The sequence below is a fragment of the Epithele typhae genome (genome assembly GCF_022376455.1).
Source record: "Epithele typhae strain CBS 203.58 chromosome Unknown BXZ73scaffold_4, whole genome shotgun sequence".
Taxonomy (NCBI): Eukaryota; Fungi; Basidiomycota; class Agaricomycetes; order Polyporales; family Epitheliaceae; genus Epithele; species Epithele typhae.
The window spans coordinates 1023057-1038667 of NW_025954195.1; the positions used below are offsets into that span (position 1 = coordinate 1023057).

At 55.5% G+C, this 15611-nt stretch overlaps 7 protein-coding genes across 7 annotated transcripts; 4 read left to right on the forward strand and 3 right to left on the reverse strand.

Moving 5' to 3' along the window:
• Positions 1-179: 179 nt before the first annotated feature.
• BXZ73DRAFT_87694 (Brix-domain-containing protein) lies at positions 180-1407 on the forward strand (the record flags this gene model as incomplete). The annotated part of the gene is given in 9 exon segments (XM_048024682.1): positions 180-216; positions 236-278; positions 299-423; positions 484-544; positions 568-592; positions 654-786; positions 843-943; positions 991-1171; positions 1229-1407. 9 exon segments carry the CDS (start codon positions 180-182, stop codon positions 1405-1407), a joined length of 885 nt encoding a protein of 294 aa, XP_047882167.1.
• Positions 1408-1662: 255 nt separating this feature from the next.
• BXZ73DRAFT_97387 (uncharacterized protein) lies at positions 1663-2629 on the reverse strand (the record flags this gene model as incomplete). Its single annotated transcript, XM_048027345.1, has 6 exons — positions 1663-1809; positions 1871-2029; positions 2089-2176; positions 2237-2358; positions 2413-2483; positions 2545-2629. 6 exons carry the CDS (start codon positions 2627-2629, stop codon positions 1663-1665), a joined length of 672 nt encoding a protein of 223 aa, XP_047882168.1.
• An 888-nt stretch (positions 2630-3517) lies between these two features.
• On the reverse strand, positions 3518-5299 carry BXZ73DRAFT_97388 (aspartyl aminopeptidase; the record flags this gene model as incomplete). The annotated part of the gene is made up of 8 exons (XM_048027346.1): positions 3518-3710; positions 3759-4175; positions 4228-4314; positions 4368-4587; positions 4637-4841; positions 4901-5000; positions 5060-5121; positions 5171-5299. 8 exons carry the CDS (start codon positions 5297-5299, stop codon positions 3518-3520), a joined length of 1413 nt encoding a protein of 470 aa, XP_047882169.1.
• A 238-nt stretch (positions 5300-5537) lies between these two features.
• Positions 5538-8866, forward strand: BXZ73DRAFT_97389 (WD-repeat-containing protein; the record flags this gene model as incomplete). Its single annotated transcript, XM_048027347.1, has 10 exons — positions 5538-5573; positions 5623-5733; positions 5781-6046; positions 6099-6414; positions 6464-7028; positions 7078-7373; positions 7423-7983; positions 8043-8363; positions 8399-8494; positions 8558-8866. 10 exons carry the CDS (start codon positions 5538-5540, stop codon positions 8864-8866), a joined length of 2877 nt encoding a protein of 958 aa, XP_047882170.1.
• Positions 8867-9121: 255 nt separating this feature from the next.
• BXZ73DRAFT_87697 (uncharacterized protein) lies at positions 9122-10094 on the reverse strand (the record flags this gene model as incomplete). The annotated part of the gene is made up of 5 exons (XM_048024683.1): positions 9122-9149; positions 9202-9376; positions 9428-9500; positions 9555-9615; positions 9670-10094. The coding sequence occupies 5 exons, from the start codon at positions 10092-10094 to the stop codon at positions 9122-9124; spliced, it is 762 nt and encodes a 253-aa protein (XP_047882171.1).
• A 333-nt stretch (positions 10095-10427) lies between these two features.
• BXZ73DRAFT_87698 (cystathionine gamma-synthase) lies at positions 10428-12156 on the forward strand (the record flags this gene model as incomplete). Its single annotated transcript, XM_048024684.1, has 11 exons — positions 10428-10539; positions 10591-10721; positions 10777-10824; positions 10881-11062; positions 11111-11235; positions 11290-11366; positions 11419-11568; positions 11619-11753; positions 11805-11858; positions 11920-12030; positions 12091-12156. The coding sequence occupies 11 exons, from the start codon at positions 10428-10430 to the stop codon at positions 12154-12156; spliced, it is 1191 nt and encodes a 396-aa protein (XP_047882172.1).
• Positions 12157-12459: 303 nt separating this feature from the next.
• Positions 12460-13871, forward strand: BXZ73DRAFT_97392 (uncharacterized protein; the record flags this gene model as incomplete). The annotated part of the gene is made up of 9 exons (XM_048027348.1): positions 12460-12487; positions 12541-12578; positions 12626-12739; positions 12838-12846; positions 12911-12953; positions 13146-13165; positions 13216-13283; positions 13347-13443; positions 13737-13871. The coding sequence occupies 9 exons, from the start codon at positions 12460-12462 to the stop codon at positions 13869-13871; spliced, it is 552 nt and encodes a 183-aa protein (XP_047882173.1).
• Between the last annotated feature and the right edge of the window lie 1740 nt (positions 13872-15611).

The window sequence follows — 15611 nt, forward strand, 5'->3', positions numbered from 1 at the left end:
CAGTGTTCCGTCGTTACTGTTGGTGTATACATGCCAATCATGGCTGAACTTGCTTCCATCTAATCTAATCTACGACCTGATCGAATTTTTGCTAGGCGCTGACTGTGCGGCTCCCCAGTCCTTGCGAATAGTTCTTCACTATGGCCTTATAACCCTTTCATGCACTTCCGTTATCCATAATGGTTCGTCTGTACTGGATATCTGCGCTCTGCGGTCGTACTGACACTCAACATAGATCGAAGACAAGCACGCGAGCGCCGCCAGTACATCTATGCCAAGTCGCTCGAAGCCAAGAGAGGCAGACGTACGCTCGGAAGCAGCAAATCAAGGATGCGCTTGCTAACGGAAAGGCGCTGCCTACGGAGCTAAAGAAGGATGCAGGCACTTTAGGGAAGGACTTGGCTTTCGACGAGGCGCAAGCAGGTGCGTCAGGGTGCCGTCAGTGTCAGGTTCGGGTCGCTCAAACGTGCGCGGGGAATTCAGACCCTTCTTCGCACATCGACAACGAGTACTCGCGCGCGGGGATATGGACCCCAAAATCATCGTCACGACTTCGCGAGATCCTAGCTCGAAGCTTCTGCAGTTCTCGAAGGTATGTGTCGCCTTGGACCCTTTGCGATGTGTTGGTTCTCATACCAGTGCTACCCCTCCAGGAGATGCGTCTCGTGTTCCCCAACTCACATCGCATAAACCGAGGAAACTACGTCGTGAAAGAGTTGGCGGAGGCATGTAGAGCCAACGACGTCACAGACCTCGTTATCCTGCATGAACACCGTGGTGTGCCAGGTGCGTGTCTTCCTCCGTTCGCGGTCAATCCACGATCTCAACATGCCACCCTCAAGATGCTATGATCGTCTCCCACTTCCCGCACGGACCGACCGTATACTTTACGCTACACAACGTGCAGCTGCGGCACGACATCGCGTCTTACAAGTCCTCTACCGTTTCGGAGCAATACCCCCACATCATCTTCGAAAACTTTTCGTCGAGCTAGGCGAGCGCATCCGCGACGTCCTGAAGCATCTGTTCCCAGTGCCAAAGGAAGATAGCAAACGCGTCATGACGTTCGCGAATGAGGATGACTTCATCTCTTTCCGGCACCACGTCTTCATGAAGATTCCCCCAAAGCAAATTCAGCTCGCCGAAGTTGGGCCGCGATTTGAGATGAAGCGTGAGTTCTTCGCGATGCGCTTGCTATGGCATCATGATGACCTGGTACGTTGAACAGCGTACGAGATTCGTCAAGGAACGATCGAACAATCGGAAGCTGAGCGCGAATGGGTGCTTGCGCACTACTCAAGAACGGCCAAAAAACGCAGCATGCTCAGCGGACCTCCGCCACGTCCATCCGCGGTCAACACCGAGGAAACGGAAAAGAACCCAAAGAAACGCGCAAAGCGATCATAGCGTCGTCTTTGGGTCACTTGTGTGCTTCGGACTCGGACCGTCGCCAGTCGGCTGTATTGTAGACATATACTGTATTTGGATCCATTCTTGACGACGCTCACTATCTCAGTGGCCCCAGAAATGCACGTGGATCTCAATTGTAAGACTGTTGCAGATCTGGTGCGGACGCCCGGACCTGTGACGCCTTCGACGGTCTGTACATCTGTGAGAACACCTTGTCGGCAAAGGTTTAGACGTTGTGGCGAAAAATCGTGCTCACGATGTGACAAGAAATAGGCCCGCCGTCCCAAGTTGGATTATTGCCGCCACCACGCCAGAGCAAACCTTGGTGAATCCAAGATAGTCGTAGAATGTCCACGCGTCGGTCGTGACCAGCCATACGTCGTGACCGTCCACATCGCTCTAGTATGTCGGGTCCGAGTCAGATAGGTTCCTGCAGCTGTGAATGGGGGCTTGAACATACTAATGCCATGACATATCGGGCGAGCGCAGTCCCATAACCCTTGCCTTGGGCAGACGGATCACACCAGAGGGCCTGGATTTCGTGCATGTCCGCCACCTTCTCACTCAATCCCGACTCTTGCAACATCTCTTGCATCTTCAGGCCGAACTCACCCCAGCGCTGGAGTTGACCGATGTTCAACACTCGAGAGATGCAAAACCAAGAAGCAGTGAGCACACCTCGTTGGCTTCCGGGGCAGCGAAGCGCTTGAGGACTGCTAGGCCCTTCTTAGTCCACCATGGAGCGGAGTTGTTCCCCGGCGACGAGCTAAGGGAACGGACGAAAGTGTCGGCACTTCTGTTTGAAGTGGATTCAATGAGCACGTACTATTTCATCGTGGCTGCACCCCGCTCGATGGTCAGCATGCGCCCGTCGTGGATCGCGCCTCCCCAGCTCAAAGCATGGTTGAGGGCTGTGCGGGCCTCGTAGAACGGCGCCGTGTCTGCTGACTAGTCGGCTGTAAGCGGAGTGCTGCGAATGACATTTGCTGGTTTGGCACGCACAACAAAGTAGGGCATGAGCGAGTCGGTGGTGAACGCCCTCTCATACGCTCGGTGCGCTGTTGGAATGTCACCTGCCCAGCCCGGAAACATTAGCCTCCTTTGTCCGATGAAATGTGAACGAGACGAATGTACGATATCGCATAACTACTACCTTCACCTTCTCTTGAAGGAGAGGTGTCACATCACTCGGGAGGTTGTGGCCATCTTGAGCAGCCATTTTGAGGATGGCAGAGACACGGGGGACCGACGGAAAGCATGGGAGAAGAGGATGCCAGGGCAGTATCAAGCATGAAAGAAGACATTCAAAGTTTGATCCCTGCGAGGCGCTGTCCCGGCCATATATAAACTACAGAAGGGCGCGTTCCCCAAGCCTCGTGACCGTGTATGTCGCGAAAGCAACTCAGCTTGTGAGATGACCAGGTGGTTATGGAGGCGTATGAAAAGAGTCGTAGAAGGCCTACAACATGGTTTCGAGCCGTGCGGCACCAGAGCCACATCCACTATTATATTGAACAATCGGTGACAGAAGTCATCGGGTGATGCATCAACACAAGGCTTAGTCGTTCGCGAGGACATGTACGCCGAATCCATGGCTTTAGTAAGTAGTGTGGTGGCATGATACATCTGGAGTAAATGAGATTAGAGATGGGAACCATGAGGCGAGACTCCCAGAATTACAAGGTGACATACGATGGGTCCACCGTCCCATGTCTGATTGCTGTCTGCGAAAATTTTCGACGCTGTCCGGGTGAAGCCCAAGTGCTCGTAGATCCCCCAGTATCCGTCGTTACTCGCGGTGGAACATGTACTATATTTGCAGTCCCATTCGTCAACGCATTGACTCGCGACGAACAGCGCGTCTTGTTGAAGTTTCCATGATTGAATGTTCGGTCAAGGGACCCGTATCTGCGTGTCCACTCAATATATGCCGCATGCAGCCGGTCCTGGAAAGCGGAGTCATGATGCTCACTCCATCACTGCACCACTATCAGCCATGAGTATACATCAAGAAAGTTTGAACTTGGGCAGGCAAATTTTGAAGTGAACTTTACATTGGGCCGACATGATAGTGGTGGTAAGTGATACTGCTCCGATGTCGCCACTTTTACTCAAAAGACAGCGACTTATCCAGTGTCGAAAACCCAGCGAAAAACTCTTCGAACAGGTCGATGTAGTTCTGAACGTCGTATGACCCTGCCGTCTCGCGAATGGAGTGCATAGCAAGCATGGCGCAACCGATGTCCACCGTTCGCACCCCAATCTTCGATAAAAAGGGGCCGACAGTAGAACCACACGCCCTATAGGAGTGTCAGAAGTTTGAACATGTGGTGAAACGAACCACGCACATATCGTTCCGGACCTCGTATTCCTGAACTTTGCCGTTCCTCTTCTCGATCAGCTTCTTCACGAGGAAGCTGCCAACAGAGTCACTTGCGTAGCGTTGTTTCGCGTTCGTCTTGATTATAACTCCTCCGTTCATCCTTGGTGCGTGATTATCTTCATGCTTGCTTGCGTAGTTCGGATGCACCGCATGACCCATATCGGCACTGATGAGGAAAGACCGGGCAACAGACTGGGCGTATGCTCCCGGGGCTGGTGAGAGGCGTTGCAAGAGGAACGGGACGAGAGAAGACTCCGCTCCCGTGGTCGAGACTGAACCAATCTCTTCATGGTTGAAGAGCGAGATGCATGCCACGTTGCCCTCAAGAGCGGCGAAGTGGCTTGAGGAAGCAAAGTTGGCGATGGCTTCAACGGCGCAGTACCTGTGACGCGTCAATTGGGAACGTAGTCTGGACGGTGTGCACTTTGACTGACGATGAAAACTGGTTGTCAAGCCGAGGACTGAAAACAAACTCGCTGTTGAGACCACCAAGAACCGATTTGTTGACGTCGAAGAGATGCCTGTGATCTGGATGAATATGATGAACTGGATGTATTGATAGCAAACGACGAACAGCTCGAAATCGTGAATGGTCTCCGGAGCAACCGATAGTTCGGTGGCTAGCAGTTTGAGGAGTGCAGGGTGGTGGTTGGCCTGGATGCTTGACGCGCTTGGAGACGTCTGTGAACTTCGAGTATCTTCACCTTTCGCATTCAACTGGTGTTCGAGTGCCAAGATTGGAACAAATTCGGACTCCATGTTGAACTTGAAGTTGTCAGCGGACCCTCGTTCCACTACTGGCCCTCGTCAGCGCGATATGTTACGACTATGCGTGAGACTCACAGTGAATGGCAAGGTTCGGGATGCGCATGATGGGCTTGTCGATCTTGACAAGCTTGGTATGGAAGTTTCCGCTCTTGTCTGCAACGACGACCCTCCCAGCGACACCGAGGTCGCGATCGAACCAGGTGTGCCAGGTGCCTCCTCCGTAGGTCTCGACACCAACTTGCATGTAACCCAGCTTAGAGCGCTTGGAAACAGGCCTGATCTAACTTGCGATGGTGTTCAACGCGGGTTGACAGAGGAAGGCGATGTCATTGAACTGACTCGGAGGTTGGGGCTATCGATGTGCGTAGCGACGATGGACAGACCAGCACCAGGCTGCCATCCCTTGGGGATGGTGAAGGCAAGGATGGCGCTCTGGTTACTGGCAGGGATATCGAAATGAACGCCTGAGACGCGGGATGGTGCAGGACTGTAGCTCACCGAGTGAAGTAGTACTTGCCGCTAGGCTTCACATCTTTCTCCCAGTCATCCTGTTCGTGGATCTGAAGCGACGATGAGAATGGTTATTGCAGAGTAGATGGGCCAACAAACCTTGGTGAAGCCGGCCTTCTCAAGGAGGGCGGAGGCAGCAGCCACGGCGTGGAAGGGAGTGGGAGACGCGTTCACGAAATCGAGGAGGCGGTGGGCGGGCTCAGGACCTTCCCGGGTCATCATGGTCATCGTGCGGAGGAAGACAGGGGGTACGCAGAGATATATACGCGGGATCGGGCGAGGGAAGCGGGGCCTGCGCAGAAAGGAGAGCGTGTGCCGGGCAATCGGGCGGACAGACATCGAGCAGGACGACATAGCACTCGTGGGAACCCTCGAAATATTCCCCTTCGTCCGCTCTGATTGGCTCCAGAGTCCAGGCGCGTCCGCCCCACCGTCTTCCGCCCAGCCCTCCCCCTCCCGCTGCACCATGGTGCAGAGCTATCTACGCCACGGCCCGACAGAGGTGCGCACCGTCTACCGGCTTGCAATATGGCTTGTCTTATGACTTGCAGGCATTCGGGCTCGTGTGCAGCTCGTCTTCCAACTCGCACTATGATGGAAAACTCGCATATGTCCCCACGCTCGAGGATGTGCTCGTCTGGGACATGAAAAAAGGACAGATGGTGCGTCATGAATATGTGCGTTTGTTTTTCCTCTTACACCCTTGCAGCTTGCAATGTGGCACGAAACCGGACATCGAGCAGAAGTTACATGCATTGGCCGCTCCCCTCAAAAGGACCACTTCGCGGTCGGGTATGCCGACGGCTCTGTCCGGCTCTGGAGTGCGTCTTCGGCGTCGGTCCTAGCAACATTCAATGGGCACAAAAAGGCCGTTACGGCCCTCGCGTTCGACGAGTCAGGCACGCGCTTGGCCTCGGGTTCTCAGGACACTGACCTCATTTTGTGGGATGTGGTGGGAGAAGCTGGGTTGTATCGGTACGTCGTCCGCTCCTTGGACACATGTTTGGCGTATTGAAGCGCATTCAAGGTTACGCGGTCATCGGGACCAAATCACCGCCATTCGATTCCTTCGCCCCGTCGCGGAGTCCGCGCCTTCCACTTCTACGGGAGTCGCGCCCGGGTTTCTTCTCACCGGGTCCAAGGATACATTCATGAAGCTCTGGGACCTCTCTACGCAACACTGTATTCAAACCATTGTCGCTCATCGCTCCGAACTATGGACATTAGACCTGGACCCCGAACAAAATCTTGCGTTCACGGGCAGCGGGGATGGCGAGATGAAAGTGTGGAAGGTTGACCATGAAGCGCTGGCTCAGGGTCTCCGCGAAACTGAAAATGGAGGGGTACGCATCGTCCACGCTTCGTTAATTCTGTGCTGACCCCCTTGTCCAGGTCTCGAAGTTCATCCACCCGGCAACCACGCTTCCTCTCGCTTCTTCCCACAAAGTTTCTCAAATTTCCTTCCACCCTCACAAGCCTTTCCTTGCCGTGCAGTCTCATGACAAGTCTGTGGAAGTCTTCCGAATCCGTACTGAAGACGAGATCAAAAAGAAGCAGGCCCGGAGACGCAAACGTGCCAAGGAGAAGGAGCAGGAGAAGAAAGACAAAAGCAAGCATAAAGGGGAAGACACCGATATTCACATGGAGGGAGAACAAGACGAGCCAGAAGTGGCTATCGCCAACCTGTTCCAACCGTACGTGATCGTACGGGCGAGCGGCAAGGTCAGGTCGTTCCATTTCGACGAAGAGGATTCGGCAGCAAAAGGCAGTGTGCACTTGTTTGTCGCTCTTTCCAGCAATGCCCTAGAAGTCTACAGCATTCCCCCGCCGACCAAATCAAAAGACGACCCTCCGGAAGCGAGCCGGATCTTCTCGGTAGATATTCCCGGACACAGGTCAGATGTTCGAACGCTATGTCTGAGCTCCGATGACGGTCTTTTGGCGTCCGCCTCCAATGGTACAGTTATATCTGATTCATGCTAGCGCAAATCTGAAGCTGTTAACAGGATCGCTCAAGATATGGAATATGAAGACCATTGCATGCATTCGCACTATGGACTGTGGATACGCCATATGCAGCACCTTCCTCCCAGGAGACCGTCAAGTAGCTGTCGGCACTAAGTCAGGCGAGATATTGATTTACGATATAGCCTCGTCCACGCTCGTCGACACTCTGCAGGCGCATTCCGGCACTGTATGGTCCATCCATGTTCGTCCAGACGAAACCGGTCTTGTAAGCGGCAGCGCGGATAAGGATGTCAAGTTTTGGGATTTCGAGCGCAAGCCCGCCAATAGCGAGAACGTATGCACAACGCCTTCGGCATGTTAGCTATGCTAACACTCTATGACAGCCTCGAGGTACACACCTCCTCACACTGGTTCATGTGCGAACCCTCAAAATGACGGATGACGTGCTATCGGTGCGGTATAGCCCGAATGGCAAGTTGCTTGCAGTCGCACTACTCGACTCCACCGTCAAGGTGTTCTACCAAGACACCCTCAAGTTTTTCCTTTCCCTGTACGGCCACAAGCTCCCTGTGCTGTCGATGGACATATCGGGCGACTCAAAGCTCATCGTCACCTGCTCTGCCGACAAGAACGTCAAAATTTGGGGCCTCGACTTCGGCGACTGCCACAAGTCTCTGTTCGCGCACGACGAGAGCGTGATGCAAGTCGCCTTCGAGCGCAACGACACGCGAGATCTGGAGAACACGAAGCCTTCGCACTATTTCTGGACCGTCGGCAAAGACAAGATGGTCAAGTACTGGGACGGCGACAGGTTCGAGAACATCCAGAAGCTCGAGGGCCACCACAGTGAAGTGTGGGCACTTGCTGTCAGCCATCACGGCAAGTTCGTAGTTACCGGGTCGCACGACAAGTCCATTCGCGTGTGGGAGAAGCTCGACGAGCCGGTATGTGCTAGTCTGTGTGCGATTTGCTGTGTCTAACGGCGCGTCTCCCTGATCGTCAGCTGTTCCTCGAAGAAGAGCGCGAGCGCGAGCTCGAAGCTCTGTACGAAACCGGCATCGCCGACTCCCTCAACCGCGAGGACGCACCCATCGGCAGCGGAGCCCCCGGCGCCGACCCTGCCGCCGCAGGTGCCGCCGAGACAGGCGCGGTGTCGAAGCAGACGACGGAGACCCTCATGGCCGGGGAGCGGATCATGGAGGCCCTCGACCTCGCGGACAACGAGCTCGAGCAGACGCGCGAGTACGAGGAGGCTCTGCACAAGGGCGGGCTCGCGCCGGGTACCGCCCCGCCGCCCCGCCATCCGATCCTCGCCGCGTACGACGTCGGCCGGAGGAATACGTGCTGAAGGTGGTGGAGCGCGTGAACGGCACGGCGCTATACGACGCGCTGCTCGTGCTGCCGTTCGGGAAGGTGGTGAGCCTGATGCGGTATCTGAACCACTGGGCGCAGAAGGTGAACCCGTCGTGAGTTGCGTCGGTGTGAGTGGAAGCTGACCGCGGTTTTGTCCTTTGGCAGGAGTGGAACATCGTCCTCACCGCGCGTATCATCTTTTTCCTGCTCAAGACGCACCACCACCAAATTGTCGCGAATCGGGTGATGCGCACCGCGCTCATCCCGCTCCGCCGCAGCCTGCGCGACGGGCTCCGCCGCCAGAAAGAGACCATCGGCTACAACCTTGCCGCGCTCCGGTTCGTGCAGCGGCAGAACGACGCGCGGAGGACGGCCGAGTTCTTTGAGCGTGAGGAGGCACCTACGGAGGAAGAGGTGCGTGCGAAGATCGCAGAGGGTGGAAAGAAACGGAAGAGGGTGAACGTGAAGGCGTAAACTGTACGCAGTTTTAGTGTATTCCTGCACAATGCCATTATGCATATGTCACTCAGATAGCACCCGTTGATGCTTCTCATCGGACGCAGACAAATTTTCAAGTCAAAGAGGAAAGTTCATGAGGTTAGTCTGTGTTGTACATGCAGAGATACGGTGACAGGATGTTATCGATACAATAGTGTGTGCACCTGATCCCGCAGATGCTCGTAGCTCGTGTTGCGAATGTTGCGTACGACGATGTGATCAAGCCCAAGCTCACTTCGGCCCCCAGAGGTCCTCGAGCCTGCACGCCGGTCAGAACGTGCCCTGCGAGATGACAAGAAAAATGGACTCGCCATCCCTCCTTCGGGTCAGTCGCTTGCCGCATTTGTACGCTGAGCAAGCCTTCATCAAGGTCGGCGAGAGATGAGAAGGCGGCCTTTGTGAGGTCTACATGCTTCGAGTCGGCTGCACAGCCGGCGCACGAGTCAACGACCCGCACAAACACACATTTCTTCGATGTATGGCACACTGCGCATTGAGAATGAGTTTCCGCGTACACTGGCACCAAGAAGGACATACACTCGAGGAACTTGAAGCACTTGGGCTTGGTCGACCACCCTTTGAGCGTGAGAGCCGCGGCAAAGGACTTGTCCTGAGTGTTGAGTTAGACCAGAATGAAACTTCGCGCATACAAGGCGTGTCTTACCGTGGGCGTCCACACACTCTTCGACCAGCAGCTCGGGTTCTCAAGGTCATGACCGGTATACCTGCAGCTGACGTTCAATGCGAGTGAAAGTGTCAAGTGCTCGAAGGGCACGCACCAGGTGATTGTCACAGGCTCCGCTTTGCCAAGCCCTTTGATAGTGTTTAAGATCTTGGTGAGGGTGTTCGTGATCGCGCCAGTAGCCACGTTCAAGGCTGACTTGGGTGAGGAGGCAGACTTCTTGGGGGACCGCGAGGAATGGATGCGAGCAGATCTAGAATGCGACAAAGAAGACTCATGCATGTGCGAGCGTTCGGAAGTCTGGTCGTATTTGTACAGGAAGTTGGTGGTGTTGACGGATTCCCAGCCATCACGAGGATCGAAAACGTAACTGTCGCCCAGAGAGTGAGGCGTAGTGTAGCGTCGCTCCAGGGCCACGCGGGCAGCATCCATACTAGCGGCGGAGACGGTAGAAATCTTGGAACCCAACAAGGAAAGCACCAGAAGGGCCGAAGTGACTCGCAAGACCTTGATGGGCTTCATGGCTGGCAGGTAGACAGGACGATAGGCAAAGAGTGGGGGTGCCAACGCAGTGAGGGATACTCGCAGAAGATGGTGGAAGGGGACGAGGCTCCAGGGAACGCGGAGGCCTTTGGCGTTGCTCGGGCAAGCACGTGCTGGGAAGACCCTCACCCGCACGGCGCCGTGGCCCGTTATCCGACGCGTCTGGGACGCGTTCTGCGCGATGGAAATGACTGGTGAGAAGGCCGGAGACGGTCCGAGGCCGTCGAGTCAGCAGCACGGGCTCGCTTCGCGCTTGAACGTGCTCTCCTTGTCCTCCACCGACAGCAGACAGGTCGACGTCGCACTCAAGCTATGACTGGCAAGCCCACAGACAAGAAGAACACGCTCAGCGGCACGGACCTCATCCATGCCGACGACGAGCTTCACGGTCCAGAGGTTGCGCCGTCGTTGTCTGTGTCCACCAGTACGCATTTCCATCATTTGCCAGTGTATCAGCACACCTGATCGCGTGTAGCCTTCCGAGCTCCTAAACCTCACGACGGGCCGAAGGCCGAGTTCGACACCTGGAATCCCACACAGCACATCTACTCGCGCTACACCCAGAATGTGAGCGGTCGCGCTGAGCGAGTCCTCAGTAAGATCAACGTGAGGGGCGAAAACATATCCCAGGCGTTGACAAACACTCAAGTGGGCTTTCCAGGGTGGATATGCCCTGACCGTGGCCTCGGGTCTCTCGGCAACCTATACCGTCCGTTGTCTCCCATCCTTTGCTCCTTCTCCTTACTCACATCAGGGCAATCCCAGGCGCTGGTTTATTACACGCCCAAGCGCGTGGCTATCACGGGGGGCTATCACGGATGCCATGCTACCATTGAAGTATTTAAACGTGGTCGGAAGGACATGCCCATCATCGACATCGATGACGAGTTCCAGCCTGGCGACTTGTGCTGGCTCGAGACGCCCCTCAACCCCACCGGTGTGGCAAGGTATGCTCTATATTCAGCGAAATAGGACACTTTAAGACCTGCCTTCAGGGACATCAAGTACTACGCCGACAAAGTCCACGCCGCCGGAGGGCATTTGGTCGTGGACTCTACTTTTGCGCCGCCTCCGTTGCAGTACCCATTCAAGTGGGGCGCCGACATGATTATGCACAGCGGTGAGCTCCATGTCGACACTTCGGACATGCTCTCGAGCTAGAGCATGCATCCAGGAACCAAATACTTCGGTGGACACTCTGACTTGCTTTGTGGCGTCTTGATAGTTCCTACTTTGGAGCAGTGGAAAGAGGTAGTTTCGTCCCCGTTTTCTCGAAGCACCAACTAACAAACAACGGCTGCAGCTATGGCCCATCCGGACATTCCTTGGTAACATGATGGGCTCGCTTGAATCATGGCTCCTGCTCCGTTCCCTTCGCACCCTCCACCTTCGCGTCCCGAGACAGTCCGATAACGCCTTTGGGCTGGCTCAATGGTTGTCCAAGGCCGCAGGGGTATGAGCAACACCACTTTCCATTCCTGCCATGATCTCACTTTCCTGAAGGGCAAGTCCCACGACGGTATACCAGCGGAGGTAATAGAGACCGTGTGGCATTCCAGCTTGCAAGGCAGGGACGCCCGTGGGTTTGACCCCCAGACGCAGCTGGAGGGTGGATGGAACCCAACGTTTGCCATTTTTGTAAGTGTAGAAGATCCAGACATGCTGGATATCTGCTGATGTCCTGTGAAGATGACGAACGAGAAGTACGCGGCGTTGTTGCCGCATTCCCTCAAGTACTTCATCGTGAGTCCCAAATTCGGCTAGAAGCCACGGAGCCGTCTGACTCACCCTGCGCTTCTTACAGCCTGCGACAAGCTTGGGCGGTGTCGAGTCCCTGATAGAGCAACGTGTGCACTCAGACCCTGGGGCAGACCCTAGGCTGATTCGCATCAGCGTGGGCGCCGAGGATCTGGAGGCAAGTGGCGCATCGCGAACGGAAGGCGGATTTGATGACTGATCATTCACTTTCCTCCAGGACTTGAAGGATGATCTGAGACAGGCTTTTCAGGCGATTGTCAAGTCGACCAAAGCCAAGCTGTAGACAGCAGCTCAGACATTCCATCTCATTTATCCGAATGTAGACAATAGGATACATGCTCTAGTCATGAGCTACAGGTTCACCGAACAAGAACCCGATTGTGTCCGAGGCTGTGCTTCTTCACCCAAATCCTCCCGTCTCCGCACCGACCGGTTCACGGGTTTACGAACATGTGCGCCCACACACCTCGACCCAGAAGCCGACCCACATACAGCTCACATTAGGAAAGCGTGTCCTTATAAATCGTGGCGGCCCCCAAGCTGCGCTCGCTACTAAACTGTCCTCCCAGTGTACACCTCCCCCGCCATGTCGCTCACCACAGTATTCCTAGGAAGTCAGTGGCTCAGTCTGCAGATACCCGCTTGCGCTGAGACACGCTCTCCTCAGACCTTCCTGACAGGGTTCAAACTTCAGAGATCGATCAGGTACGTCTGGGTAGGACTCAGCCCAGATTCTGTCTCACCCCATCCAGTGCCTATCCGCGTATGGGAACATTTCTACTATCACGCGAAAGACTGGTGGTCAGTCTCCTTGGCATCTAAGTCCCTTGTGCAACACGAATGTCCTGACACCTTTGTTCTCGAAGGTATCGCTTTGGTCCAATTTGACACTGAACGGGTGCGGTGGCGTTGTTCTTCAACTGAGAGTGCTGACCCATTTCTCGCTTACGCCGATCCTATATAGGCTGCACATGTAATCCCATTTCGTCGATATCTTCCTCATGCCATATTGCTCACTGCTCTGACTGTTTCTGCAGAATGTCGTGAAAGCATTTCACCGTAAACGCTTCCTTGGCCTCAGTACGTTGAACTATTCCGTCATCGCTCTGTAAATGAGGCGCCTCATGATGCAAACAGGAAAACTTAAGGTAGCCATTGCGCGTCCGCCTTCCCTGCGCCGACGGGAAGATCAAGGCAGGCGGGCTTACGGACCTTACCCGTGTTCCGCAAGCCGTCAAGGCCAAAGTTGGTCCGTCTCTGTGACAAACCTAGATATATTCACCCTAGAAACGGTACGCCTATGCTTTTGGAAGGATCCTAACTCGTTCTGACGCTACGACAGGACTTGATCCGATTTGGTGCTCAGTTTGGTGGGGATGTAGTAGGTTGCACCATTGGCTACCGAGAAGGGTAAGCGCCGACTTAGAGCCGGAGAGCGTATTTGACGACGAGCTAACTCCTCATGTTTGGCAGGACTATCACGTACGCCAATCAGGAAGATGCACTCAACGCTGAACGATGGCTGGCCGGTCTCAACCTGCACGGCAGCGTCCTTCGGCTCCGACGAACAGTGAGTATCTGCAGTGAGCTCTCTCGACGGGCTCACGGCTGATATACGTGGTGCTAGTGGGCACAACACAACGAGGGTAGACAGCCGGAGAGACGACCTGTTGATGCGACAACGCACGAACCACGAGCCGAAAGGCTGTGGACGGTCCCAAAGTCAACAAGCGAATGCGAACCATACCGCAACTCGCCCTTGTCCCCAATTTTGCCTCCGCGAGTAACGTCGTCGAGGTCTGACCGCCCAATGCCATACGCCCACCATGTGGGGGAGTTGAATGAGGTGGTGACACCTTCGAGCTCGGCAAGCCGCCCTCCACCCCTCATGACCAACAAGATGATGCCCCTTTCATGCACAAACTACTCGGCGCGGATGTGACCACCGCATACATCTCCTCGCTCCTCGCCATCTTGAAGACTGAAACGATCTCGTGAGCGCCATCGAACAGACGACCTACGACAGGCAGGGCGCGTTGTTCCACTGGGAGGAGCTACCTTGAGTGAGCCCGATCCATCTGATGACCTGCAATGAAGGCTGCGGCGGCTCACAGCAGAACTACGGACCTTCGGCCATGTGATATACCCTGATTATGACTATATGCCAATTACTCTCCCTGTATGCCTACTTTTTGCCCTTATACAGATTCAAGAACGCCGCCTTGTCTTCCCAGCCCATGCCCACCCTTTTGACACGGCCGATCTGTGACATAAGCGCGGCGCAACACTCGCCAAGCTCGTCGTTGTAGACCCCGTTGGTGAGGAATTCCGACAGAGGAACGAGCCTGAGCTTGGCGACTCCGCGGGTGAGAGCAGCCGGACAGACATAGTGAGCGGGCCAGCGAGCTCGCTAGAGCAAAAGCGTGCCCGAGCGGGTTGAAAGGTGCACCGACTATTGAGTGGGAAACCGAGGGTGCAAAGGCTGTGGGAGGGTCGTATCTGCACGTCAAGTACGTTGGTGAGTACAAGCTGAAGTAAAGAGAGAGGAAACGTTCACCCACCTCACACACATCACAAACACCTTGAACTTCATCACAGGCACTCGAATGCCAGCGAAGACCTCCGCGAAGCGCAGAAGCGCACGCCCGTTGCTGGTGGTGCACTCGGGGAACACCACCACCGGGCTCTTGCGTCGGATCGGATGGCCTCCAGGCTCTCCGGCTCCGCACTCCCAGGACGTGCCACGAGCGGGAGATGGCCGCGGCGGCGAGCATGCGGAGGAGGCCGACGCGGCGGAAACCCGTATGGGACCCTAGCAGATGGAGCACGAGCGCCAGGGTTGGACAGCGCGGCGGAGCCGGTGCCCGTGCGGCGACCGGGGGTGCGGGCGCGCGCAAGGGGAGTCGACGGCGTTGAGGGGGGGAGGATGCGGGTGTTTCGCATATGGGCAGGACAAACACAGGGTCGAAACTAGGGCGGTTAAACAATGATGAAATGCCGAGATGGGAGGGGGAGAGGCCAACAAGACGCACCGGTAAGCCAGCCACAGGAGCTCGACCCAAGAGGCCCAGTTAGAAACAATGAGATCTCCTGCACGTGGAGACCAGTTTTCTTTGCGGGGGGCAGATCGACTAGTAGGAGATCAGGCCCGAGGCGAAAAGATGAGAAGTGCCCCGCTCACGATCGCTTCCTGGCCACAATTTCGACTGGGATCCAGTAGAGGCCCGTGAGGAAGAGCGCTGTTCTAGACAGTATAGCGGTGAAGATATGTGAGACGCTCCTGTGTAGTGGAGCTACTGGGTACTGATATCTGGTCTCTTGAATGGACGAGGAAGCGTAAAGAGGAGGGACACTCACGAAGACAAGGCACACCCCTTGCACAAGCACGTAGACAACGGCGAGAGCAACCAACAGCATAGACCTGGCAGCACCTAGAACGTATCCACGGGTAGCAATATTGTAGCGAGGACATCGGTGCCAGACGGTGGGACGGGTTTCAGAAAGGCTGTAGACACAGTTGATGAGAGCGTGGAGGAGACTCCGCAGAGGATACGACAGACCTGGATGCCTGTGCCCGGGTCCTGGAACGAAAATCAGAGATGCAGCAGGATGCGTGGAGCCCGGCGTACCCTGAACGCAGAGAACTTTTCCATCGTGGACGTCGAGGAGAGCACGGTGGCACGAGAGCGCGCGCGGCGTCGACGCGTCCTGCGCGTGCTGCGTGTGCCCGATCCCGAT